This window comes from Lacerta agilis, chromosome 17, assembly GCF_009819535.1.
Source record: "Lacerta agilis isolate rLacAgi1 chromosome 17, rLacAgi1.pri, whole genome shotgun sequence".
Classification (NCBI taxonomy): Eukaryota; Metazoa; Chordata; class Lepidosauria; order Squamata; family Lacertidae; genus Lacerta; species Lacerta agilis.
Window position 1 is genome coordinate 13066957 of NC_046328.1, and position 27613 is coordinate 13094569.

A 27613-nucleotide genomic window follows, 5' to 3' on the forward strand; every position below is an offset into this window, starting at 1 on the left:
AGGGTGCTGAGAGTTGTTAGGAGGCTGCTATTCCCCTATCAGAACTATACTTCCCAGAGTGGTTTAACAATCCATCCTTTTTCACAGGGAACTCTGGGAATTGCGACTCTGTTAGGGATCTCCTAACACAGGGGTCAGCAAACTTTTTCAGCAGGGGGCGAGTCCACTGTCCCTCAGACTTTGTGGGGGGCCAGACTATATTTTGAAAAAAATAATAATGAACAAATTCCTCTGCCCAGAGATGCATTTTAAATAAAAGGGCACATTCTACACATGTAAAAACATGCTGATTCCCGGACCATCTGCGGGCCGGATTGAGAAGGTGATTGGGCCAAATCCAGCCCCCGGGCCTTAGTTTGCCTACCACCTAACAACTCTCAGCACCCTTAACAAACTACAGCTCCCAGGAATATCAGGGTGGCGTGCAGCAATGTGTATGCTACAATTGAACTCTTGGAATACTAAAGTGATTTTTTATTTATTTTTTGGTGCAAGGATCTAACAGACCACCTGAAATGCCGGCTGCCTCCAGCAGAAGCCAGAGCAGGCATGAACAGCAGTTCTTAGCAACCACCATTTTAATTCCCCCCCCCCCAATGCCCCAAACTAGCCTTGTGAATTAAGGGCCACAGTATACATCATACATGTAACGCAATTAGCTTCCTCCAAAGACTCGTGGGAAATGTGTCGCTCGCCCCTCGCAGAGCTACGGTCCCCCCCCAGAACCCTTAACAAAGTTCCCAGGATTCTATGGGGGAAGCCATTTGTATTAATAAAGGATGTGACCAGGGAGTATATTGATAGGGTTGCCAGGTCTGCTTCCAAAAAATAGCAGACAAGCGGGGGGGGGGGGTTTAAATTAAATTAAATTATATATTTCCTTACAAACATTTTAACACGTATTAAAATACCATTTCATCATAAAGCTTTTGAATAAAAAAATGTCCACTATTTTGTGAAAAAAATAGTGAACATAATGTGAAAAAGTGGACTGTCCACTCAAATAGTGGACACCTGGCAACCCTATATATTGAGGGGCAAAATGGCAGACAGCACAAAAAGCATGGCAGCCCCTATTTTTGGCAGTAACCACATCTCCACCCCCCAAAAAAACCCCAGAATGACACCAAATTGAGGCATTCTGTGGTGAAAAAAATGGCAGCTACCAGCAACTGGTGCTGTGTGCTCTGCTGCTGCTATAAGATACTTGTAAACGTACAAAACACGAATCGATGCAAGGCTTTGGAGAGCCCGTTTTGATTTCAGCTGTACCAGCAGGAAGATGGCCTTACCCAATGGCGGCACGTCAGCAAGATTTCCTGGAACGCCTCGGCGGCCATCTTTACAACCTGGAGCGGCAGGAGACGGCCTGTCGGGGGCGCTAGGGGCAGAATCTTCTCTGCTAGGCCTCCCAAAAGCAGCCCGATTTCCTTGGTAGTTAAAAAGAACAGAATTTGTGAGGTTGGGAGGGGAGAAGCTGATGAATAAGGTAGCCCTCTCTTCTCTTGTGTTGGGGATGGGTCCAATGCGTCTAATTCCACCAGAGAGCGCCATGATACCGTTGCAATTTGGGTGGCGGTTTTAAGCTTTATGGTCCTATATGGTCCTGATCAGCCTCCCTAATACTCCTTGTCTCCCACCCCTATAGGAAACACCCCCTCCTCATCTAAATAAAGTGTTGTGAAGTTCCTTCAAAGCCTAGTTCCCATTAGCCCCACTATGCTACAGTTTTGCTCCTCTCTAGTCCTTTTCCTTAGGCCTTATTCATCAATCCCTTTCTTTAGATTACTTTTCTGAGTCAGTTTGCTACTCTCCTTAGTGTTATCGGGAGAGCCTCTTGGCTCCTTGTTGCTTAACTTCACAACGTACTGGGCTCGTTTCTCTCTGTGGTTTCGACCCCAGCCAAACTGACCATGTCCCTTTCCCTCACAGAGACCAGCCTGCAAATGGCAGTTCTCTGAGAAACAGAACATTTCCAGCTGTCAAGCCAGCTCAGTCAACTGATGCTGGGGGTGCCCACCCTCAGCTACAAATTTAACCCAACTCCCTACCCCCTGCCATGTTTAAAAACCTGAAACACTCTCAAAACCGCTCACTTTCACTGAGACCCAGCAACAGGTCAGGATCAGACTGTGTTCCTCCGAGAGCAGAACTGAATCGTCCTCATTAGGCAGCCCAGGATCCTTCCCCATATGGATAAGGAAACTGATCGCATTCCCCATGTCTGCAAATGAAGGAGCTGCGGCTGCAATCAAACCAAGGGGGGATCAGGAAGTTGTGCTAAGAATGCGGAGAAACAGCAGCCAAGTTATACGTTTAAAACACAGTAGAAACCCTATTTATTTATATTTGACAAAGTAATAATCATAAATAAATAAGAATAAAAATGTGCACCCCACCACCAAGACCATTCCATTGTAACTACCCAGCCTCCCAAAATTTCAACACCTCTTGCGATGGTTTGACCCCTTTCAGTTTTAACAGTACAAATTCTACAAACACGGTCCCTCCATATCTCCTCAAAATCATTTCTCCTGCATATTCCCCGTCTTACCTTAATGGCACATGTTAATTTATAATTAATAGCTATACCCCACACCTCTTTATACCATTCTTCCATTTTATATTCTGCTTGCCCCTTCCACTTCCTGGCTATAATAATAATTCGTGCAGCTGTCAATAAATTTGTGAGCAAGTCTTCCTTTTAAAAATTTAACACATCCATTGGTGCAGGAGAGCTGAACCAGATAGGGACCATGGTTCCGGGTGTGTGCGTGAAGGGGATTTAACTGAGCTGCTTATCAAATCAACTCCCCTGGCGAGGCTCTTTCTAGCCATGGTTATGCCACCATCTGGTATTGTCTTTTAAATTGATTCATCCATTATCTTTATATCTCGCCTCTCCCTAAAGAGTTCCGAGCGGAACACACGGTTCTCCTTCTTCTGTTTCATCTTCACTACAACCCTGCGAGGTAGGAGCTAGGTTGGGAGAGAGAGCGCAACCCATGAGCTTCGTGCATGAATGGGATTTGTACCAACTAACTCCTACTCATAGGAGTCCCGATGCAATTAACGGACCACTTGAAGATTTCAAGAGCGGTTTATGGTAGATAAAATAGGGATGATAGAGGTGATGTCTGAGGTCGTGAATAGCTGCAGTGATTAAGTGAAATGGATGGTGAAGAGTGAGACCGGATGAATTATTTTATGTATATACTACCTTGATATAATACCTTTTTCTCCATTGAGCTCAAGGTGGTTCTCCCCTCTCTTTGTTTAATCCCCACAACCACCCTGTGAAGTAGGTTAGGCTGAAAGGTGAGCTTCATGGCCAAGTGGGGATTTGAACCCTAGTCTCCCAGGTTCTAGTCTAGATTCAGGTAGGTAGCAACCATACTTAACATGGACACTGGTACTAGCCACAACCCTTGAAAATGCCCTTTGGAAACATATACTCTGTCACTGGGTATCGCTCTGGCATAATCTCTCAAATCTGTATTTGATACAGTGTATGTGGAGGGATGATTTGCAAAGCCCATGGGTTAAGACACTGCAACTGAGAATTATGGCTATGGGACTCTCCCCATCAAATCTACTGGAGCAGGACCTAGCTTCAGCCAAAAGAACAGTAATTTATAAACTAGATGAGATAGATTTGCAGCAGAAGATGGCTCTGGGTAATGGCACTTGCTCTCCCTTAAACCTTGGCTTATTACCCTTGCAAAAACTCCCTGAATACTTGGATTCTCTTTCGGTAGCAGCCCACAGATATGCCTTTATAAAGGCAAGATTCAACGTCTTCCCTTCCAATGTAATGGAAAGTAGAATCTCTAATGGTCAGATATCTCTTTTATGTGATTGTCACTGTGGATCACCTGAATCGCTGCACCACATACTCCTTAGCTGTCCTCATTATTCCTTGCTCAGGAGTAAGTTACTTGCTCCATATCTAGTGGGATGCACGGGTGATGCCAAAGAAACCAAACTGAGATTTCTACTGAACGACGAAGATCCATCTAGATCACGCACTGCTGCCAAATACTTGAACAGAGTCTTAGCTCTAAAGAAGGAAAAAGGGCTCTGATATGCTCAGGAGAACCCCGCTAATCAAGGAGCCAAAATGCGAAAATAGATAGTCGGACAGTCTGTGCTTTTATTTAGTAACGAGCAGAGGGTTTCAGCCTCTGGCGAAGGTTTTAAATATTATAGGATGTTTTGGAATTGTATTTTATGTGTTGGGCCAATGGCCGTAAATAAAACTTACTTACTCACTTACTGGTACCAGAGCCTGCAATAAACCCAGATGCCAACTTTGCTGCCACATACACCCAGACAATACCATCACTGGACCCAACAACATCACACATACCATCTCAGGCCTATTTAATTGCTCATCTTCTAACATTGTGTATGCCATCAAATGCCAACAGTGCCCTTCAGCTCTCTATATTGGACAAACAGGCCAAACCCTACGCCACAGGATAAATGGACATAAATCTGACACCAGGAATCACAAGACAGAGAAGCCAGCAGGAGAACACTTCAATCTTCCAGGACATTCAATACAGGATCTCAAAGGAGCTGTCACATTACAAAAGAATTTCAGAAATAGACTTGAAAGAGAAGTTGCTGAATTACAACTTATTACTAAACTGAAAACTATGGAGAGACCTGGTCTGAACAGAGATATTGGATTCTTGTCTCATTACATATGCTAAAGCTTTTTGGTCATCTGCATACTATCCCTTGCTTTTTCCTAATTGCAGTCGTTAACAGTCCTCAACAGGTTTACCATACCCATTCATTCAGTCAATCACCCACTCCTACTACCCTTCTGAGAAAAACCCTACCCCACCCTCCCAGGGTCTGGTGACTTCTGTTTCAGTGTATCTGAAGAAGTGTGCATGCACACGAAAGTTTATACCCAGAACAAACTTAGTTGGTCTCTAAGGTGCTATTGGACAATTGTTTTATTTAGGTCCTAGTCTGAGACTCTAACCACTACACCACACTGGCACCAAGGAAGGAAGGGAAGGGAACGGGATTAAAAAAAGGGATGGGTCATCCAGATGGAGGGAGAGCATGAAGACCACTGTACACTGTTTGGAAGACCTGCATAGAAAGGCTTACAGTTGAATGGGCTGGCAGTTGTTTCACATCTTTCTATCCCGGCCTGGTCTCACCTTGCTGGTCTAAACTCGAGGGCCGCTTGCTCTGCAAAACTCCCAAAAGCAAATTGCTGACGTCTCTCACGGTGTTCACCAAACTGCTAAGGAAAAGCCGCCAGCTCTCCACCTGCTCTGGCTTCAACATTGAGGTTGCCACCTCTGGGACCTCCAGCAGACATTGCCTCAGAGCAGAAATCACCCCTGCTGGGACAAAGCATGCTGGTTAAGGCAACGTCCGCATATACATTTAAAGCAGTATGATACCACTTTCAACAGTCATGGCTTCTCCCCCCCCCCCCCCAGAGAATCCTTGGAAGAGTGGCTTAACAGATCTGTCTCCTTCCCCAGGGGACTCTGGGAACTGTAGTTCTGTGAGGGGAAGAGGGGTCTCCGAAGAACTCTCAGCACTCTGAACAAGCCACACTTCCCAGGATCCTTTGCAAGAAGCCATGACTGTTGGACGTGGTACAACACTGCTTTGAATGTGTAGTGCAAATGGGGTCTAAGAGTCCCCCAAAAATGTCAGTTAATATTCCATGCCCCTCATGAGTTCCACGAGGGGGTCTGTTCTCCATAAGGGTCTTTCCCTTTAAGATTTTTTCTTTTGTACGCAAATTTCCCCCCACAGTATTTTCACATCAGCCCTGTGAGGTATGAGTAGCCTATGAGAGATGACTAGCCCAAGGTTATTCAGTGATCTTCGCGGCCCCGTGAGGAAATTGTTATTACTCGTAGTAACAGTAATGCATAAAAAGCATTGAAAATAATGTGGTTTTTTAATTTTTAAAAGCAAGCCAAATATTAGGACAACTTTTCATTCCAATATTGCCAAATACAATGGGTTGCCAGAAACAACACGAGCCTTATTCAAATAAGACTCATTGAAATGAACGTGGATAACTTAGGTCCATTAATTACTCTGAGTATGTTTCAGCCACCCAATGCCTGGGTGAAAAGGAATGTTTTAAGAAATCCCTTCTAAAGGAATGAGAGGGATCAAGCGCAGCTCGCTGGTGAGATCATTCCATAAACAGGGAACCACCACAGAGAAGGCCCTGTTGCAACCCCTCCTTCCCTCCCTCTCTCTGTTCCCAAGCAATCCTACCCTGCTTCAAGCAAACCCTCAACCCCCAAGGCGCTGACCATGTATCGGTGAGGTGTGGGCTGCCAGTAACAAGTCGTGACCAGCCCTGGCCAAATGTGTCCGCAGCACGCCAAGGAGATGCTTGAGGAAGGCCTGATAGAGACATGGCCCAGGCGGATCTTCCTTTGCCCCCGGCAACATTCGTTTCAACGCAAGACTGTCTGTTCTGGTGGAGGAAAAACAGCGAAGGTAGTTAGAAGAGGAAAAGGAGCAGCTGTTCCTTCAAAAACTGAAGTACAGTCGTACCTTAGTTTTCAACTGCCTTGGGAGCTGAATGTTTTGGCTCCCGAACGATCCAAAACCGGAAGTGATTGTTCCAGTTTTCGAATGTTCTTTTGCAAGCTGAAGGTCCGGCAGGGCTTCTGATTGGCTGCAGAATCTTCCTAACAGCCAATCGGAAGCTGCGCCTTGGTTCCCTAATGTTTTGGAAGTCGAATGGACTTCCTGAACGGATTCCATTTTGACTTCCAAGGTACATCTGTATTGTGGACAAGGAGAAGCAGAGTAACAAACAAAAGTATAACCCCAAACAGGGATAGGGCAGCCATAGGCTGGGAAACAGACTTCCAGGCCTCTCCGGCTTCAGTCCACAATAGGGCTGGGTGGTACTGTATCTGGTTTTCAACATTACATGCTAAACACCGTGATATACCAATATATCACAATGTCTGGAATAAGGATGGAGCTACGCAGAGGCATTGACTGACTTCACGGTTTTTCCTGCATCGTGATTTTTGCCGGCGCCTGCTCTTGGGATTCGCTGCCCCCCTGCATGAGGCAGGGGAGAGCGGAGTCGGCAGAGTTAATAGGGGCTTCAGAAATCGGCTGGCTCCACGGTTTTCCCCACATTGTGATTTTTGAACGGCGCACACACATGCGCGCGCGCACACACACACACCATGATTCAAGATATATTGCCAGGTCAAAAATTACGAAACCGGTATCACAATATGGACTTCAGTATGGGACAATATTATTGATACATCGCCCAACCGTAGTCCAACACACCCTCCTGAGCCAAACTCCTTCATAGCTCTCCCAAACTTCCAACCCCAAACAGGGTTAAATTCTGTAAAAGGCTGAGATGGTCATCAAAAAGGGTTCAAAGAAGAAATATTTTACTTCTGGAGGGTGGTTTTCATCAGCACTGCTCCTGATTCCGCCTCTGGGACTCTGGGGCTGCACATGGCTTCCTGCGCCCGTTTGAAGAGAGCCACAGCAATGGATTCTGGGAAAGCAGGTGGGAAGTAGCGGACGAGCAGCTCAGACGCCAGCTCACGGATCTGCAGTGGAAGAGGGGAGAGACGAGTCAAACGAGGACAATGGGCAATGTTCAGAACATTGCTTGGCCTACGTGCAAAGAAAGATGCTGCATCCAAAATTCCTACTGTGCCGAAGGAAAATCACCAGACTCTGAAGCTGAGCATATACCTTTTTTTTTTTTTAAGGATGGGGGGGCACATCTGGGGTTTTTAGCAAGTGCCACAGACCACTCCCTCTGGCCACTTATCAGTGAAGTGAGATCCAACAGAACTAAATCTGAGCCTTGAAAAGCACATACAGTTGGAAGAGGAAGCAGGACAGAGCGTCACTTTCCCAACTTCCTCCTTCAGCTCTATGTGTTTTTTGTGCGAAAGAAGGTACCGCTCTCACCACCTCAGGGGCCAGTGAGCGGTATGGGTGTTCGGGGCAAGACCTTGGTGGTGCCAGTGTGCCTCCAAGTGCTACTCTGGTGACTCCCCCCCACCCCCACCTGTAAATTCTTGCCATTCACAGACAGACATGCCCAGGAGTCACGGGAGGATGGGTGGATGACGCACCTCATTTGTGCTGTCCTGCAAGCAGCTCAGCAGTGCCAATGTATTGCTTCTCGAGAAAAAGTCCCAGCAGCCCTTGCTTCTTGCCCAGCTCAGTAGCGCTGCCATATTGCCTGCAGAGTAGTACAGTATGGGTGTGAGTGGAGAAAGTAAGGTGGGGGGGGGGTAGAGAAATCACATGGACTATAACAGGAACGAAGCATTTTCCACTTCCATCTTTGCATGTTGGAGCCATTTGAAAAGGGCTAAATAACTGGTGCAAGACTAGCTTGTTTGGGGTTGCTTTCTGGTAGTGGAGGTAAAACACAGCCATCATGCTCACTGATAGCCTTCCCCTCCATGAATTATCATAGAATAGAACTGTAGAGTTGGAAAGGGACCACAAGGGTCATCTAGTCCAGCCCCCTGCAAAGCAGGGATCTTTTTCCAAACGTGAGGCTCCAACCCACAATCCTGAGATTTGGAGTCTCACGTTCTACCGAATGAGCTATTCCAGGAATTTGCCCAATTCTTTTTTTCAAGGCATCCAAGTTTGCAGCCATCACTTCCTCCTTTGGGAGCAAATTCCATAGTTTAATTGTACTGCATGAAGAAGTACCCTGAATAATTTTTATGAAATAAAATTAGATAACTAGGAAGGGTGTCTATCTCCAGGCTAAAGAAACCTTTAAGGAACTAAGTTCTCCAGAAAGGGGGCAGAGGAGTGGGAGCAAACGCTTGAAATGGCTCGGTTTGGTATCCTGCTCGCTTGGAGCTAACCGTGGTCCTGAAACTTCTGCCAGGCATTGTTTCCCTGTCCCATGGAATGCCAGGGCAGGGCAGGGCAGGGCAGGGCAGGTAGGAGAGCATAAAATAGAGAGGAAGAACCTGAGGTCCTCCAAATGTTGTTGGACTCCAGTTCACATCATCCCAGACCATTTGGCCCTGCTGGTTGGGTCTGATGGGAACTGGAGTCCAAAAAAAACCATCCACAAGGCCATAGGCTCCCCATCAACATACGAGGAGGCTGGCCCTTCTTTCTCTCCGGGCTCCAGGTGTCCGTGCAGGTCTCCATGATGGCCGCCAGGAGAAGAAGGGCGGTTTTCCTCCTCTGGAAGTTGGAGCCCGACGTCAGGGAGGAGATGCAAAGCTGCAGCAGCCACTCGATGAAATCTACGGCGGGAAATAGATTTTTAATGAGGCGGTGTCAGGGTGCTGTCAGCGGCTCCCGGCTGGTTGCCCAGGAAAGTATAAAGACAAGGGAAAGTTTCCTATCGTCCTTTTTTATTTCATTCTTTACAAAGGAAGGCTATAGAACCCAGCCTCTTGGATAATGGCATTGGGAGTGAATCTCCACCCCCATCTCTCTCACTTCCTCATTCATCACTTCTATCGGTGCTGCTACATGCCCTCTGCCTTTGAGCTCTTTGCTCTCCTACTTTTAAGGTTCGCCGGGTTCTGGGAGATGGTGGGTCTGGAATGCTTTCTAGTGGCAATGTGTCAGCCGGGTGTTGTTCCAACTCTCCCATGATTTCCCAGCTTTCCCCCTCATCTGCCTCTGAGCTGTGACCTCAAACAACCCCCTGTTGTAAATCTATACTGTCTTCCTCTCCACCATTCCTCCTCTGCCCAGTCCCTGACAGGCAGGGAAACAGGAGGGCTCAGAAGTCACCAGGAGAAGGAAGCGAAGGACAAAAGCACCACATCACAAACATTGGTGTCCCTTCTCTGGCAGAGGGCAGCCTAAGAAAAGAGGGTGGCAATTACCGGTATTTTAGACAACTCCTCACTTACATGGGGTTACATACCAGCCCCCCACATGAGTGAAATGAGCTTCAAGTGAGGAGCACCCTCTGAACCCCTACTTTTTACCTGCTCTTTTTGTAGAAACATTTGGGGTTTGCTTTTGTAGCCCAACTCCCCAAGAGACTCTTGAGTCTCCTAAGTCCAAGATGGATCAGAGAAGAAAGGATGGAAGCAGGAACCAGTAGAAGAAAAGCAAGCAAGATCTTTATTTTACTGTTTCAGCAGAGTTCCCCCCCACTTCGCAGGGAGTTGAGGATTCAGAACAAAGGCGTTCCAAGAAATTTATAAAACTTTAGAACAGGCACAGGCAAACTCGATCCTCCAGATGTTTTGAGACTACAACTCCCATCATCCCTAGCTAACAGAACCAGTGGTCAGGGATGATGGGAGTTATTGTCCCAAAACATCTAGAGGCCCAAGTTTGCCTATGCCTGCTTTAGAAATTGCCCGGCCCCTTAGCCAAAGACCACCTTTATAACACGATCCATACACTTTTTCTTTTCTACGGTACTTTTGCCTCCAGATTGCCAGAAAGAGCAACAAACAGTGCATTCAGGCCAGCTGCAATTCAGCCTCCTGCCCAACAGCTGTGGAGCGGGGCAGCGCAGCAGCAGCAGCAACAGCAGCAAGAACTCCCATGTACCATTTTGGAGCCCATAGGGTGTTAGGTTGTGTTTTTAAAGCCCTTTAAGCCTTAATTTCTGGACTCTTTGGGCTCTAGGGAGGGTCTCCTCACAAGCCACAGGGACTTTCCAGCTTTATCCCGCCACTTCTGGGACGGAACTGAATTATTTACTTATTTCGCAGCACCAATCGCACGCGAGTTGGGAGTTGCCTGTATTTAAAAACGTGAAAAGAGCAGGGGCCCCATTCGGTCTGGCATCCTGTTCTCACAACAGGTGTGTGGAGAACGGGTCAACTCACCCACAGCTTGCCCCAAAGCTGTTTCCGGATCCTTCCCGCCACAGCGTTCCTTCTTGTCTGATTCCTGCTTCCGTAGCAGGGCAAGAGAGCTGTCCCTCAGCCTGACCAGGGCCTTCTTAACCATGGTTTGGAGGAGCTGCCGGAAGGACGAGGAATCGCAGTTCAAGTTGAGCGGCAAAGCTTCTTTCAGGAGCTGGGCCTCCGTCTCGGACAAGGCCTGGTTGGTTCTGGGGGCGGAGCAGAGGAGACTCAGCGCCGCCAAGCGGACGTTCTCCTCCTTGGAGAAGAGGCAGGAGGGGAGCCTTTCGAGGGTCTCCGCGTTGGAGGGGAAGGCCCCTGAGATCGTCCTCTGGGCGTTCAGCAAGGCGACCCAGGCCCGCAGCTGAGAGGGCTCCCTGCTCCTAAAACTCTCGTCCAACAAAGAGTAAGAGGCGGGGAAAACTCGCAAGGTCCAGCCCAGGAGGTAGTTGGAGGCGTTGCTCTGGAGGGAAGGGGAGGGAGAAGTCAAGGCACTGGAGAGGACCACAAGCCAGCAGTGGCCCCACTCCTGAGCCAACTCTTCCTCTGGGACCTGCTCCCGCCTCTCGGCCCAAACTCTGCGCTGCAGACGAAGGATCGTTTTGTACAAATCGGAGGCGACAGGGCACAAGTGGTTGGTCGACAGGCAGTTCAAGAGGTGCTGCGGGAGATCTTTGTAAGCATCCAGAACCTGGGCAGAATGGAAGGGAAAAGGAAGATGCAGGAGGCGGCAGGATGCCAGGGGTCTTTACACAAACACAAGAGAAGATCACCAAACCGCACGAAACGCAGGAAGCTGCCTTGTACTGAGCCAGGCCCTTGCTTAGCGCTGGCAAAAAAGAGAGTAAGATTCTAGTCCTCGTGATTCACAAGAAAGGGCTAGATTAAGGAGAAACAGGAGAAGCTGCCTTATCCTGTCAGATCCCTGGTCCATCTGGCTTAGTATTGACTGCACTGACCGGCAGCAGCTCTCCAGGGTTTCAGGCAAGGAGTCTCTCCAAGGTCTACCTGGAGATGCTGAGGATTGAAGCTGGCGCCTTCTGCATGCAAAGCAGGTGTTCTACCACTGAGCTACGCCCCACTGCTAAAGTCAATAGGACCTGTAAACACTGAAAGTGGTTATTGATTTAACTCAAATGTTTCCCAAACTTGGGTCTCCAGCCGTTTCTGAACTACAATTCTCATCGTTCCTGACCATGGGTCCTGCCAGCTAGGGGTGATGGGAGTTGTGGTCGAAAAACAGCTGGAGGACCCAAGTTTGGCAAACACAGTTGTAACAATACAGGGGTACCTCAGAAGTTAAACGGAATCCGTTCCGGAAGTCCGTTCAACTTCCAAAACGTTCGGAAACCAAGGCTTAGCTTCCGATTGGCTGTAGGAAGGTCCTGCAGCCAATCAGAAGCCGCGGAAGTGGTGTCAGACGTTCGGGTTCCAAACAACATTCGAAAACCAGAACAACCACTTCCGGTTTTTTATCATTCAGGAGCCAAAACGTTTGACTCCCAAGGCGTTTGAAAACCAAGGTATGACTGTATAATCTGTTACAGCACTGGTGATAGAAACACACAGGTGCAATAGGCTCGTATTATGGCACGTAGGAAAAAAGTGAAAAAAAGAAATGTTTTGATGGGTTTTGTTTTTAAGAAATTAGCAAAGAGGGCAACTTCCATCTCTAGCTACCTAACCCTTTTGTTTTCAGAGTATTATGGGCTGAGCTCCACACTCACACACCCCCCTTACCTTTTCAGGACCCAGGTAGGGCAGAACCGAAATGAGAGGAAAATACCGGGCTCTGGCCTGCCAGGGCATAAGGATGACCCTCTGGAGGAACTGCCCATAGAGGGGTCTCTCCAGGTCCTCAAAGCGATCACACTCTAAGCTGTAGATCTCCAGGAGGAGCTGGAAGGAGCTGTGGATGAAATCAGACACCCCTTCCACCTGAACAGTGTGGGCAGAGGAGGGGTGGGAAAGCAACATTATTATGTACGAATCATAGAGTCGTAGGGTTGGAAGGGAACACGAGGGTCATCTAGTCCAACCCCCTGCAATGTAGGAATCTTTCTGCCCAACGTGGGGCTCAAACCCACAACTTTCTAACAGTCTGAGATTAAGAGCCTCGTGCTCTATTGACTGAGCTATCCCATGCTGCAGTCCAGTGTGGATAAAAAAATCAATTTTTTAAATTAAAAAAAAATAAAAATTGAACTTTTTTTTTACTTAAATCATGTTTTTTTTTAATTTAAATCAGTTTTTTTAATTTAAATCAGTTTTTTAAAATCAGATTTTTTAAAATTTAAATTGGATTTTAAAAATAAAATGCTTTTGGATGAAAAAAAATCTTTCTATAGTTTTCTATTTAAGTTACATTATAGTCCAAAGGCTATTCATCAGGAAATAAGGATTTGTTTTAAGTTTTTCATGTGTGCTAAAACTCAGCCTGAGGGGTTTTTTTAAAATTGTTTAACCACATCAGTTAACGAACACAGATACATATGCTGTAATGTTATTGTTTTAGTTAAATAAATTGTTCAAATTGTTATTAAGGACATGATTATTTTTCTCCTTCCAATAAAGGACGAAAAGTTGTCCAAATATAAACAGTTAAATTATTAAACCTCACAATAATTTTGTAATTATCTGTCTATGCATTTCTAATAGTATAACCAAATCAGTAGTTTTGATGTAACTGTAAAAACTACTCTGAAAATTTATTATTCCAAAAATGAAACCTTTATCTGGTTGTAAATATTAAATTATACCAGCAAGAATGAGTCATTTTGTAAAAAAATGATTTAGATCAAGTCTTACTGACTCGTGATTTAAATCGCGATTTAAATAGATTTGATTTAAATCAAATCCACCCTTCTGCAGCCCAACATCTGGAGGGCCCCTCATTGAATACCCTCTGAGCTAAGTGGTTAAAATTTATTAAACGTTGTAGCTGCACCCTTGACTTTCGGTCTGCTTAGCTCTTCCTGCTGCACGAGACTGTTTTTTGTGGAATATAGGTGTTTGGGTTTCTTAAAAACTAACGTTAAGCCTCCTCCGCAGGTGCAGCTTTGACAGGATACAAGAAGGCCCAGGTTAAATGAAAAAGGTACCATTACCGGGCTCTCCGCATTGTTCCAGAGGAACTGGGTCAGTCTCTCGAGAAGTCTAGACTGGTCTGCCAGCACCCGGCTCCTCTTCCCTTCCCAGATCTCCTCCAGACTTTCTCGGACGCGTCGAAGCCATAGAGAAAACACTGCAAACGGAGGTCCAAGCTAATCACACCAATGACTACCACTCCCTCGTTCTGCATTCACAATGCTTTAAAAGCAGGAGTGGGAAACTTGTGGCAATCTGGATGTTGCTGCGACTCCAGCTCCCATCAGCCACAGTTGGCATAGCCAGTGGAGGATGGGAGTTGTAGTCCAGAAAACCCTGGCGGGTCACAGGTTCTCCAATGGCCTCGGCCCAGTATATCTGAAGGAGCGGTCTCCACCCCTATCGTTCAGCCCGTACATTGAGGTTCAGCTCCGAGGGCCTTCTGGCGGTTCCCTCACTGCGAGAAGTGAGGTTACAGGGAACCAGGCAGAGGGCCTTCTCAGTGGTGGCGCCCTCCCATCAGATGTCAAGGAAATAAACAACTACAGTGGTACCTCTAGTTACGAACTTAATTCGTTCCGGAGGTCCGTTCTTAACCTGAAACTGTTCTTAACTAGAGGCGTGCTTTTGCTAATGGGGCTTCTTGCTGCCGCAGCGCCGCCGGCACACGATTTCCGTTCTCATCTTGGGGCAAAGTTCTCAACTCGAGGTAACTCTTCCAGGTTAGCGGAGTTTGTAACCTGAAGCGTTTGAGGCGTTTGTAACTCGAGGTACCACTGTATCTGACTTTTAGAAGACATCTGAAGACAGGCCGGTTTAGGGAAGTTTTTAATGTCTGGTGTTTTATCGTGTTTTTAATATTCTTTTGGGAGCCGCCCAGAGTGGCTGGGGAAACCCAGCCAGATGGGTGGGGTATTAATAATAATAATAATAATAATAATAATAATAATAATAATAATAATAATAACAACAATCATAATAATTAGACTCGTGCTTTTTTCCTGGTTGAGAATTGGGTCTCCTTTGGCCACGACCACCTGAACTGGATGTATGACTTCAGGGCAAACCACCTACCTTGGAAGCAGTAGTAATCTGGCTCCTCGATCAGTACCAAAAGAGCTGGGAACAGGACATCCAGCAACAGACAAGCCTGCGGAAGAGGGTATTAGGGCTGTGATTTAGCTGCAATTCCTGCAATGCAGGACGTTGGATGAGATGGGACCCTTCCCAGCTCCACACTCCTACGATTCCATAGGGGGGGAAATGGTGTGTGGGGAGGGAGGAACCAACCACAGTATATTTTTTCAGGACCAGTATTACGAAAAGCCAACAGAAACCATGCATCTCTCTCAGGGAAGGAGACAGAAAAAAGCCTCGAAATGAGAAAAAACACAGGGCATTTTAATAACAAGATGGTCTTTTTTATTTATCTTAATTATTATTACATTTACATCCCCACACCGTTCCTGCAAAGTGGCATCCACACAGTTCTCCCTCTCTGGTATTTCATCCTGACAACAACCCTGAGAGGTAGGCTAGGCTAAGAGGCAGCGACAGAGCGCTCTTCTTCCCAGCCTGAGAGGGGAAATGGTGAAAAGAGGTTCTTTATGGACAGAGCGATTTTGGCAGCTGTTGTTGAAGTTGCAAAACAACGAAGCACGGGACGGAGGGATGGAGAAATTTCTGAAACAGCAATGGGATATCTGCTCCGCCCAAGGCATCAAAGAGAACAGCAACAACCAGCTAAAGATAGACATAACGTTTTACAAGGACAGGAAGAAACACCACGGACAGAATAACTGCCACACACAGGAAGAACAAGGATATAGTTTGAGTGCCTCACTTGTAGCTTTAGAAATCATTTAACGTGTCAACACAAATAGAAGTTTTTAACATTGCAGTTGCTGTATAAGGGGTCATTATTTTACACGGAATGCAAATGAAATTAATAAGGTTTTGGAACGCAGAAATAAAATGGGGGGGGGAAATCAAACCATCAATTCTGGCACTCAGGAGGCCACCTAAATTATACAATTCGGTATCTGAATGATTGGTATTAGTAATTGTATTATAATTTGGTATTGTTATAATGAGGGTATTAGAGGTAAAGGTAAAGGTATCCCTGACCAGTTACAGGTAGGCAGCCCTGTTGGTCTGCCATAGTCAAAACAAAATAAAATAAAAAAAATTCCTTCCAGTAGCACCTTAGAGACCAACTAAGTTTGTTCTTGGCACACGAAAGCTCATACCAAGAACAAACTTAGTTGGTCTCTAAGGTGCTACTGGAAGGAATTTTTTATTTTATTTTGTATCCCTGACCATTAGGTTGAGTCGTGGAGGACTCTGGGGTTGCGGCGCTCATTTCGCTCTGTAGGCCGAGGGAGCCAGTGTTTGTCTGCAGGCAGCTTCCGGGTCATGTGGCGAAACCAGAGCAGCGCACAGAAACGCCGTTTACCTTCCCGCCGGAGCGGTACCTATTTATCTACTTGCACTTTGATGTGCTTTCGAACTGCTAGGTTGGCAGGAGCAGGGACCGAGCAACGGGAGCTCATCCCGTTGGGGGGATTCGAACCGCCAACCTTCTCATCGGCAAGCCCTAGTCTAAACCACAGAGCCACAATGAGGGCATTATTGGATGGTAATTGAAAATTAATAAAAATTATTATATAAAAAAGAGGCAGTGGCTAATCCACCACACTGTGAGCTTCATGGCCAAGTGGGGATTCAAACGCTGGTCTCCCTGCCCTAGACACTTCCTTGCCACTGCAGAGGTTGTTGGCCTTAACGCTCCCAAGACGGACCACCCTTGCCCTGGGCACCTGACGCTTACCAAATTTTGCCTCTGGGTTTATGGAAGAGCAGAAGTTCTTTCCTTAAGCCTACCTCTTGTGTGGTATCATCCAGCCGGCAGCTCAGGACTTCCTTCTTGCAACAGGCTAACAAGCCCCGGGTGAGTACTACCCTCTCCAGTCCATCTGGGCTCCAAGGAGGTCGGGGCACACGGAGCGCGCCAAAACAGCATTCTCCTGGTCACGGAAAGAAATTACTCCAGAGTCAGTCAAAGGAATCTGTCCTCACGTCGGCTCAGGTTCACAGAGCGGCATTTCCATCTCGTCTCACTTTTACGATAATTTGCACACCGCCTTTCTATATACACAAGGCGTTTTACAAGCTGAAGGAACCGAAAAAGGCCACGCACCTCAGAACAATCTGACCCACGACAAAAATGTCGTAATAAAAAAGCATAACTTTAAAATAAACGAATTCTATCAAATAAAGAAATATTCAATAATCCACTAGAATAAAACAGTACACAATAAAATCAAACAGCAGCAAATTAAACAGAAACGCACCATTAACAATTACGCTGTTGGATAATGGTGTTGTCCTGAGTGAATCTCCACCCCGTCTCTCCCACTTCCTCATTCATCTCCTTTACGGGTGCTGCTATGTGCCCTCTGTCTTTGCACTCTTTGCTCTCCTACTTTTAAGGCTCGCCAGGTTCTGGGAGATGGTGGGTCTGGAATGCTTTCTAGTGACAACTTGTCAGCCGGGTGTTGTTCCAACTCTCCCATGATTTCCCAGCTTCCCCCCTCATCTGCCTCTGAGCTGTGACCTCCCTCAAACCCCTGTTATAAATCTATACTGTCTTCCTCTTCCCCCTCCCGGGAAGGGTCAAGATGGGGAGGCGGTCTCCACCATTCCTCCTCCTCTGTCCGGTCACTGACAGTTAGTGGAATATGATGCACGTTTACTGTTCCTTTCTGCATTCATTGCAAACATTTCTCCTTTTTTGGAAGCAAATGCAGAAACGAGCGCTAAACACTTTTTATTTACAGACAGAGGACACTTGGGAGATTTCATTTGCAGTCACACAGATCGAGACAAGCTCGCAGGCGCACAAGTTGAAACACAGAGGGATTTGTGCAGCAAGGAAAGCGGCGTCTGAACGCACCTTGGTGGCCGGCTGCTTTAGCATCTTGTCTCTGCGCAACAGAGCAACCACTGAGGTCCAGAAGTTGATAGAGATCCAGGACAGCCATGGCTCCTCTCTGGGGCTCTGGTGCTGTGTTGACCAGCATGCTCACAGCAGTAGCAGCCAGCAGCCGAGTGTCCTTGCAGCTTTTCTATGGCGAAGGTAAACCCCGTGAACAAGACTGGTTTCTCGCACCAAAGCTCACAATTTGAAAGAAGATCTTATACAAAATAAAGAAAAACTTTTTGATCTAAAATGTACAATCTGTTATTAGACTGGGGTGGGCAAGCTTGTCAAAGCCTCTGTGACACATTGGGCAATAGGTATAGGACATAATAATAGATTTTAATCTCTGGGAAAAACTTTGGAAGAGCGACCTGAAGTTTACAGCATGTTATTCCATGAAAGAGAACTACTTGAAAATGATTTGCATATGGTATTTAACTCCAAATAGGCTTGCTAAGATGTATGAGACTGAATCAGGTAAGTGCTGGAGATGCAATGAGGTTCTTTCATATGTGGTGGACCTGCCAAAGGGCAAGAGTATTGGGAAATAATTTATAATGAATTGAAAAAAAATGTTTAAAAGCACTTTTCCCAGAAACCAACAACATAGTCCTTTTATTTGGGGATAATTCAGACGGAAATTCCCAGGTGTCAAAAAAGGTTACTTATATATACTACTACTGTGGCCCATGTTTTGTTAGCCAAAAAATGGAAAATGAGCGGGGCCCCAACCAAAGAAGAATGGCAACTTAAACTGACGGAATATGTGCAGCTTGCGGACCTAATATATAGAATAAGAGAACAAGAAGAACGTATGTTTAAAGAAGATTGGAAAACATTTATTGAATATATGGGAGGGGGATTTTAGTTTATTTTATTTGTTGAATTTATATACTGCCCTATACCCAGGGGTCTCTGGGTGGTTCACAGAATAACCACTGAAAACGTTGGCAGCAGTCAGATAAATTCAGCAGTGTAAATAAGTTTTGATGGATGCAATAATGGAATACTGAATGGTTTAGTTTATGTAAAATATGCAGGGATTTATGTTATGTACCTGGATTTGTGTTTAAGTATTTTATTGTATGAATCATTTGACACGGTTCTATTGAAGCGTGTGTGTAAAGCACACCTTGATTGACAAGGGGGGTGTTCAATACAGAGTAAGTGGGTGTACCTCTTTACCCTGGCCTGTTGACAACCGAGATCTAGGTTTGCAAGTGAGGTCTCTGTTCCCATGATTGCAGTTTAACTATTTTTAATACTGAATTTTTAAATTCAGTATTCAACCCACCCTACGACCTGCGTGTGAAAGGCAGGCAAAAACAACTTTTTTATTTTGGTTTTGGTTTTTTTTAAAAAAAGGAGACCGCACAAGACTAAAAGCCAGAGCGGTTCATAAACAGGCACCTTTCCCACAATGCTTTGCAGCAGAGAGCTCAAAATCCTTTGAAGGGTTTTGCTGTTCTCGGTTCCTTCCCACACATGGGGCAAAATCTCCTCCGGCATCCACTTGAAAAGCTGCAGGCACACCTAGAGAGGGAACAGAGAGCACAAAGCGTTATCAGGATGGCCCGTTTGCTTCTGCTCAATCCAATCCATACTGAACTCTGAAGTCAGCCCTGCTGCCCTCAGTGGGGCTTGGAACCCAGGTAATGGGATGCATAGGATCACAGGCTAGGTTTCTTATTAGCAGGGGTGGGCCCGGGCCCTAATGTGGCATGGGAGGCTGTTTCCCCATCAAAACCTCAACCACCTACCCAACACGTGACGTCATAAGTGACTGCCAAGGCAGAATCGGGAGCCTTGAAAGCACTCTCCTAAATATTCATTGGCAAGCAGGGATTGCTGTCACTGCTGAAAGTGACAGCAAGCCCTGCTTGGATCTTCCTTCGCAATGTGGCAGGACAGGTTTGCAGGGGAACCTGGCTGGAAAAAGTCCCCTGTGCCCGTTGAATCAGATGCTCCGAGTTTTAATTCCCCCCCCCTGCCCCTGTCATGTGTCACTTGGTTTGCTTGCCCAAGTCCGCTAGAGCTGTCATCTGTCATAGGAACGCTTTATGCTCTGATGGGGATGTACTGCGTCGATGGAGGAGGGTGGGAGGTCTGGTGCTTCAAAGCCCTGGGTGAGTGCTCACGGCTGTAAGAATTCCAACCGTGGTACCTTTTCCCATCATACCATAGAATCATAAGAGTTGGAAGAGACCACAAGGGCCATCCAGTCCAACCCCTTGCCAAGCAGGAAACACCATCAAAGCATTCCTGACAGATGGCTGTCAAGCCTCTGCTTAAAGACCTCCAAAGAAGGAGACTCCACCACACTCCTTGGTAGCAAATTCCACTGCCGAACAGCTCTCACTGTCAGGAAGTTCTTCCTAATGTTTAGGTGGAATCTTCTTTCTTGTAGTTTGAATCCATTGCCCCGTGTCCACTTCTCTGGAGCAGCAGAAAACAACCTTTCACCCTCCTCTATATGACATCCTTTTATATATTTGAACATGGCTATCATATCACCCCTTAACCTTCTCTTCTCCAGGCTAAACATACCCAGCTCCCTAAGCCGTTCCTCATAAGGCATCGTTTCCAGGCCTTTGACCATTTTGGTTGCCCAACACACTGAATTCGCAGGAGATGGCACAGCGAGCAGAATTAGGCCTCATATGCACTATACATTTAAAGCAGCGTCATGCCACTTTCAACAGCCATGGCTTCCCGCAAAGGATCCTGGCAACTGGAGTTTTAATCAATCCATCGATTTTATTTCAGCTTTAAGCTCATAGAAAAACAAAGGCAAATACAAGGCAAAAACACACGCACTGACTGTTTGATTTAAAATTGGTAACAATAAAAGACGTATTAAGCATGTAAAATTAGATAAATATTATAAGGAGATTTCAGCTCCTAAACAGCAGCCCATTACGTCTCTTGTATGTCAAAACGGAAGTTAAAAATTTCACCATTTGTAAAGTTACAAACTGATCTTGCAATAAGAAAGTAAGCTGGAAATCTGCCGGGTGCCCAGACAATTTGCGAATTAGTGGTAACAATAAATTCTTCCGGACAGCACAGTATAAAGGGCATATAAACAACTGGAGTTTGTTCAGGGTGCTGAGAGTTTGTTAGAAAGCCCCTGTTACCTCGCAGAGAGTGGGAATTCCCAGAGTTCCCTGGGAAGAGGGGCTGATTGCTAAACCTCTGCTGATCAAGGCTATAATTCTCTAACTGATCCGTGGCCGTGGCTCAGTGGCAGAACACCTGCTTTGCATGCAGAAGATCCCGGGTTCAACCCCCAGAATCGCCAGCTTGGGCTGGGAGGGTATGAAAAGATGGAGAGCAGCCGCCAGAGAGTGTAGACTGGCGTTTATTCAACCGGGGATCCCCAGATGTTGTTGGGCTACCCTGTCCATTGGGCCAAGCTGGGTGGGAATAATGAGAGTTGTTGTCCAACAATGCCTGGGGGCCCAAGGTATAGACAGGTACATCAGTCTTGGTGCAGATTACACCAAGTCCAATGGACCAATGATCTTGCCTGATATAAGGCAGTTCCCTACATTCCTAGACCCATATTCCACTGAACCCACGGCTACTTCCTTTTGAGTAAACGTATGGACCTCACTCCTGCTTCCTTTTCAGCAAATGTGTGCCAGATTGCACCGGAGGTGGATTAACTGGTGAATCCTAGACCCATCTGCTCAGAAGGAAGTCCCATTGAGTTCCTGTGTTAAGCGCATATAGCAGAGTTTCCCTGTCATGGAATTCTACTCAATATTGATCCAGAGTAGATTCCAATGTATAGTTATCAGAGTAACAACTTAAACGCGTTGCAGGATTCCCCAAAAGTAGACCAGAGGCAATTGTATTTCATCCAGCAGAGCTTTACTGCTACTGAAGGCAAATGAGCATAATGGTCACAAATCCAAATACATTCAGGATTGGCACTGTCCGTAAGAAATCCAGATGCAGCAGACTTAACTTAAACTTACAATAACTTATAATAAGTCTAAACCTCAACACTAAGCATACTATGTACAGAACACCACACCAGAAGGGAGAGCGATAGAGTGAAACTCAGGCTCCTTCTGGCCTTACTTTTATAGCCAGCATGACCTTGACAGAAGAGATAACAGAACCAGTTTAAGCCAGCTGTACTCAGCTTCTCTGAAGGAATAACCCAAACGTCACAAACTTTCTGCTTGTTCTTTCACACAGGGAAGCTTCCAGAACCCTCTTGAATTTATTAGGATAGGAAAGATCTCTACTCAGCAGATCAATACTTTCTGCACTAAGAAATGCAAACTTGGTTCTCCAGCTGTTGGACTACAACTCCCATCATCCCTGTCTAGCAGGACTAGGGTTCAGGGATGGTGGGATTTGTAGTCCAACAGCAGCTGGCGAAACCCTGGGGTTGGGAAACCCTGACATATAGGATGACAGCTTAAAGCGCTGGGGAGAAGCTCCATTCCTCACCTTCACCGTGATGTAACGCCACTCCTCATTCCCGGCTACCTGGTCCTGCAGGATCATGTCAAACGTGGCAGCGATGCATCTCAGGAGAGGTACCAGGTTGTTTCTCCAGTAGCATCGTCCCAACACACTCCCCTCGACAAACATGCACACTGCGGAGTAAGGAACCATTCTTTTGTTCTTTTGCTGCGTTCATTAAACACTTCTGTTACTGGTAAGACTGCTTTCTCTTTGTACTGCTTATTTACGGCCAAGAAGGGAGGAAGCCAAGCCCCCAAAGCCTGACACTGACCAGTTGTGCTGGGGAATCTTGGTGCTGGGAAGCATAACTGTGCACTGAATTATATTGGTCTGTTCATTCATCCAATTTAAACTGTGCATAAGACAATGTGGTACAGTCCTCAGGTCTGAGCGGGGGACTGTACCACATCCCAGCATAAAGGTTGAATTGCTTCCGGCACATGTAAATCAAGCACTTCAGGGACAAAATGTGCTAGTTGGCTGTGTCCCTCTGGTACAAAAAAAAACAGAGCAGCAGTGAGCACAGGGTGGGTGGAGTTTGGAAACTAACCTGTCTGAAGCGATCCAGGAGGCATTGCCTGAAAGAAGGAAACAAGCATGTTACACAAAAACACAGGAAGCTGCCTTACACCAAGTCAGAACACTGGTCCACCTAGCTTTAGTCTAAAAATTTTGCACATCACTTGGGAAGACAGGCAAACTAATGGCAATGTACTTGGAAGAAGCAAAGATCACCGGTGTTGAAGCAACGATTCTTCAACATCAGCTTTGTTGGACTGGTCATGTCATTTGGATGCCCTATTATCGTCTTCCAAAGCAACTACAGTATTCTGAACTTAACAATGGAAAGCGTAATGCTGGAGGTCAAGAAAAGAGGCCTAAAGACTCTCTAAGGCAAATCCCCCCCCCCAAAGTAGTATAAACCCCGACAACTGGGAAACACTGGCCTGCGAGCGCTCCAGTTGGAGAACAGCCTTTACCAAAGGTGTTGTGAGCTTTGAAGACGCTTGAACTCAGGACGAAAGGGAGAAACGTGCTAAGAGGAAGGCACTCTTGGCAAACCCTCACCATGATCAACTCCTGCCCAGAAACCTATGTCCTCACTTCCATTAAGTCCGTGTTAATGGAAGACAATCTTACTTGACTATGAGTCATCGCCAGGGATCAAAACTTGGACCAACTGCATGCAAAGCAGACATCCTGTTCGGGAAATAATGGCCCTGCCCAAACAAGCAATGGGAGAACCATTGGTCATGCTAGCTGGGCCTGATGGATGCTGCAGTCTTGCAACATCTTGAGGGCACCAGGCTGGGGGAGCCTGTAGTTGGAGATAGGCTGATCTTCCCTTGTTGGCATTCTTTCCTGAATGGCATGTGGTGGCTCAAGTCCCTTTAGCTGACCAGAGCGACCAGAGAGTCACAGACCTGCTTTTTCTCCATGTGACCTTAACTGAGTGAATTATGTGCATGCTCTAGTTATCTCCTGCTTGGACCACTGCAATGTGCTCCATGTGGGGCTACCTTTGAAGGTGACCTGGAAACTACAACTATTCCAGAATGCGGCAGCTAAACTGGTGACTGGGAGTGGCCGCCGAGACCACATAACACATAACATAAGAGACCTGCATTGGCTCCCAGTACATTTCCAAGCACAATTCTGGTGCTGACCTTTAAAGCCCTAAACTGCCTCGGCCCAGTATACCTGAAGGAGCGTCTCCACCCCCATCATTCATCCCAGACACTGAGGTCCTCCTCTGAGGGTCATCTGCGGGTTCCCTCACTGTGAGAATCGAGGTTACAGGAAACCAGGCAGAGGGCCTTCTCGGTAGTGGCACCCCCCCTGTGGAACGCGTTCCCACCAGTTGTCAAGGAAATAAACAACTATCTGACTTTTAGAAGACATCTGAAGGCAGCCCTGATTAGGGAAGTTTTTAAAGTTTGATGTTTTATTGTGTTTTTAATATTCTGCTGGAAGCCGCCTAGAGTGGCATTTATTATAAATAATAAATGATGATGATGATGATGAAGTAAACAATGCCTGAAGAAGGCGATATTTTCAAGAGGGTGAAACAAAATTTTCTCTCACCTCCTCATCTTCAGCCAGGCTGGCCATGCATCTATTCAGCTCCTCGGTGACCAAGGACTCGTTGTTCCCTTCCGACAGTTTTGCAACAATCTAAGGGAGAAGAGGGAATCAATCCTGGACATACTATGGCCACATTCACACCCACTACAATACCACTTTAAACAGCCATGAGAAGTATTAGGGGAGCTGTATTTTGTTCCGAGTGCACGGAGTTGCTATAAAAAAGCAAACCCTGTTCCCTTCACAGAACTACAATTCCCAGAGTTCCCTGGGAAGAAGAATTGTAGCTCTGGGAGGGGAATGTCTTGGACATTTCTGCTTCGTTGAAGTCAAGGGTCATTATCTCTTCCTCTCTCCCCCGCTCCATCAACTAGGGTTGCTAGGTTCCTAGACGCTTCATTGGCCATTTTAAGAGAGCAGGGCAAGGGGCACAGCTGGATCCGCTGTCCAATGGCTGGTTGAAAGCAAGAAACGACCTATATATTTGATGAGACTAACCACCTAAGAGCACAAGATAGATCAAATCAAAGGCCTATCTCAAGGGTAGTCAATGCAAGAGACTACAATGCCCATCATCCTTGATGGTGCTGGCTGAGGCTGATGGGAGTTGGGAGCCCAACATTGGGCAAGCTCCTTACTGGCTACCCTTGGTCGATCTATTCCAGGATCCCGTTTCCCAAAGTGGCCAAACCAATGCCTATGGGAAGCCCAGAAGCGGAACATCAGTGCCACAGGGATCTCCTACTATTGAACATCTGGTATCCAGAGGCTTATTGCCACTATTCCCGGAGCATACAGCATATAGCCACTGCGACTATTAGCACTTTTCGGCCATTTCCTCCATGGTTCCACCGCCACAATTCCTTTTCATTAAGTGGGCTTTTCAGTTTTGGGGGGGAACTTTTCAGAGTTTCGAGAAAACGCAAGTAAGAGGTGACATGATAGAGAACTTTATAAAAATTATGCTCGGCATGGAGAAAGTGTACAGAAGAAAAGTTATTTCTCCTCCTCTCAAACTAGAACTCGGGGGACATCCAATGCACCTGAATGCTGGAAGTTTCAGGACAGATAAAAGAAACGACATTTTCACACAGCATATAGTTAAAATGTGGAACTCCCTCCCACTGGAAGCAGCGACAGACACCAACAAGGATGGCTTTAAAAAGTACTGGGCAAATTCCCAGAGGAGAGGACTATCAGTGACTACTAGGCTCTGGGCAAGATAAAGAGACTAAAATAATCATAATAATCATAATCCCAATTGCTGGAAACCACGGGACGGGAGAGGGCTCTTGTGCTCAGGTCCTGCTTGCAGGTTTCCCACAGGCATCTGCTTGGCTACTGTTGAGAACAGGATGCTGGACTAGGTAAGCCATTGGCCTGATCCAGCCGGCTCTTCTGGTGTTCCGTTTTAAAGCTGTTCAACGTGGACTCCATCGCAACTTCTCACGGCAGGGAGTTCCGCAATTCATCCACGCGTTGGGCTGCCAACGAATTCAATCTGCGCATGAGCACACCTTCTCAAGTCGATGGAAAGCGCTGGAGCCCGCCGTCTCCATTTGGCAAGCGAGCACACAGCGGAGCAGAGGCCGAGAATCCTCACAGCTCAGTTCCTGCAGTCCTTTGCTCGCTTGCACCAACTGCTGGAAAGCCTCCTCCAGGTTTTTCTCTCTACATCTCTTGACAGAACCTCTGAAAAATATCAAAGACCAGCATGATTAGCAGCTGTGTGTGTGTGTGTATGCAAGCTTTATAAATGGCATGCATTTTACACAAGTGCGTTTTGTGTGATGTGTTCTTATGATGACACGTTTTCTACCTGTGTATATGCTTTTAAATATGTTGCAAGTCGGTTGGGGACCTTTTCGTTTAACAAGCAACTAAAAAGTTCAAATCAATAATAATAATCATTGTTACTGGTCGTTCTCCGATTTGGCGAGGCTCATTGAACAGTCACCAGCTGAACTTCCAGTGTCGTCAGCCCAGTTCTGTGGAACTCCCTGCCAATTGATTCAACGAGCACCTTCTGCTCTCAGACGCCTGCTGAAAACTGCAGGTAACTAAAGAATACATCTTTCCATAGCAGTTAACCAACTTCTGCTTTAATTTAATTTAATTTAATTTAATTTTTATTCTATGGCTTTATGTATAGACCGTTGCAAGCCGCTCTGATACATATAGATAAACAATACTTCATTGCCGATTTTATAATTCTTATATGGTTTTTATTGCATGGGTTTGCATACAACTGCTGCTAACCACTCTGATACGTATATACAACTATGCCTAAAGGTAAAGGTAAAGGGACCCCTGACCATTATGTCCAGTCGTGTCCGGCTCTGGGGTTGCGGTGCTCATCTCGCTTTACTGGCCGAGGGAGCCGGCGTACAGCTTCTGGGTCATGTGGCCAGCATGCCTAAGCCGTTTCTGGCGAACCAGAGCAGTGCATCGAAACGCTGTTTACCTTCCTACTGGAGCGGTACCTATTTATCTACTTGCACTTTTATGTGCTTTCGAACTGCTAGGTGGGCAGGAGCTGGAACCGAGCAACGGGAGCTCACCCTGTCGCAGGGATTCGAACCGCCAACCTTCTGATCAGCAAGCCCTAGGCTCTGTGGTTTAACCCACAGCGGCACCAGCGTCCCTTGTTTAGCTTATACTTAAAGCTTAAACGTCACACACACACACACACACACACACACACACAAACAAATACTCTGCAAAAATCCACGTGCATCCTCAGCCAACCATGCCTTCCTTACCCTGCAAACTGCTTGAGTTTCTCCAGGACCAAGAGCAAAACCTGGCAGGTGCTCCTGGCGCCTTCCTCCTGCCCCAGAGCCTTATAATGCTTGATGCAGCTCTCCATCTCCTGCTCTGCGCTCATGGTCCTCGCAGGACCGGGAAAAGCCAAGGCAGATCCCAGGAATCCCCTGGCACGTCCGCAAAAACTCCAGCATGGAGCAGGGAGGAAGAGGCTTCTGCCATAGAGCGCGCAGCACGGAGCGGAGCCACTTCGGGGGCACTCCAGCGCCATCTAGCGATCGCACGGCATCTCTGCTCCTGGCCGCTATTCCTACCGTAGGAAGATGCCTTGCCGTCGGACGAAAGGTCCACC

The 27613-nt window shown here is 46.5% G+C and overlaps 1 protein-coding gene across 1 annotated transcript in view; it reads right to left on the reverse strand.

The window, feature by feature from the left end:
• The window catches only part of LOC117039063 (thyroid adenoma-associated protein homolog), a 45015-nt gene extending 17633 nt beyond the window's left edge, over positions 1 to 27382 (reverse strand). Inside the window, exons 1-19 of the mRNA XM_033136103.1 lie at positions 27258 to 27382; positions 26013 to 26187; positions 24496 to 24585; positions 22961 to 22988; positions 22393 to 22541; positions 19336 to 19458; positions 17899 to 18070; positions 16827 to 16969; positions 15018 to 15093; positions 13964 to 14100; positions 12597 to 12794; positions 10839 to 11547; positions 9129 to 9281; positions 8133 to 8242; positions 7435 to 7595; positions 6312 to 6478; positions 5184 to 5369; positions 2097 to 2245; positions 1293 to 1430 (exon numbers count right to left, since the gene is read on the reverse strand). Of these exons, the coding sequence (XP_032991994.1) occupies positions 1293 to 1430; positions 2097 to 2245; positions 5184 to 5369; positions 6312 to 6478; positions 7435 to 7595; positions 8133 to 8242; positions 9129 to 9281; positions 10839 to 11547; positions 12597 to 12794; positions 13964 to 14100; positions 15018 to 15093; positions 16827 to 16969; positions 17899 to 18070; positions 19336 to 19458; positions 22393 to 22541; positions 22961 to 22988; positions 24496 to 24585; positions 26013 to 26187; positions 27258 to 27382 (3189 nt within the window). The remainder of the gene's footprint in view (positions 1 to 1292; positions 1431 to 2096; positions 2246 to 5183; positions 5370 to 6311; positions 6479 to 7434; positions 7596 to 8132; positions 8243 to 9128; positions 9282 to 10838; positions 11548 to 12596; positions 12795 to 13963; positions 14101 to 15017; positions 15094 to 16826; positions 16970 to 17898; positions 18071 to 19335; positions 19459 to 22392; positions 22542 to 22960; positions 22989 to 24495; positions 24586 to 26012; positions 26188 to 27257) is intronic.
• Positions 27383 to 27613: the final 231 nt, after the last annotated feature.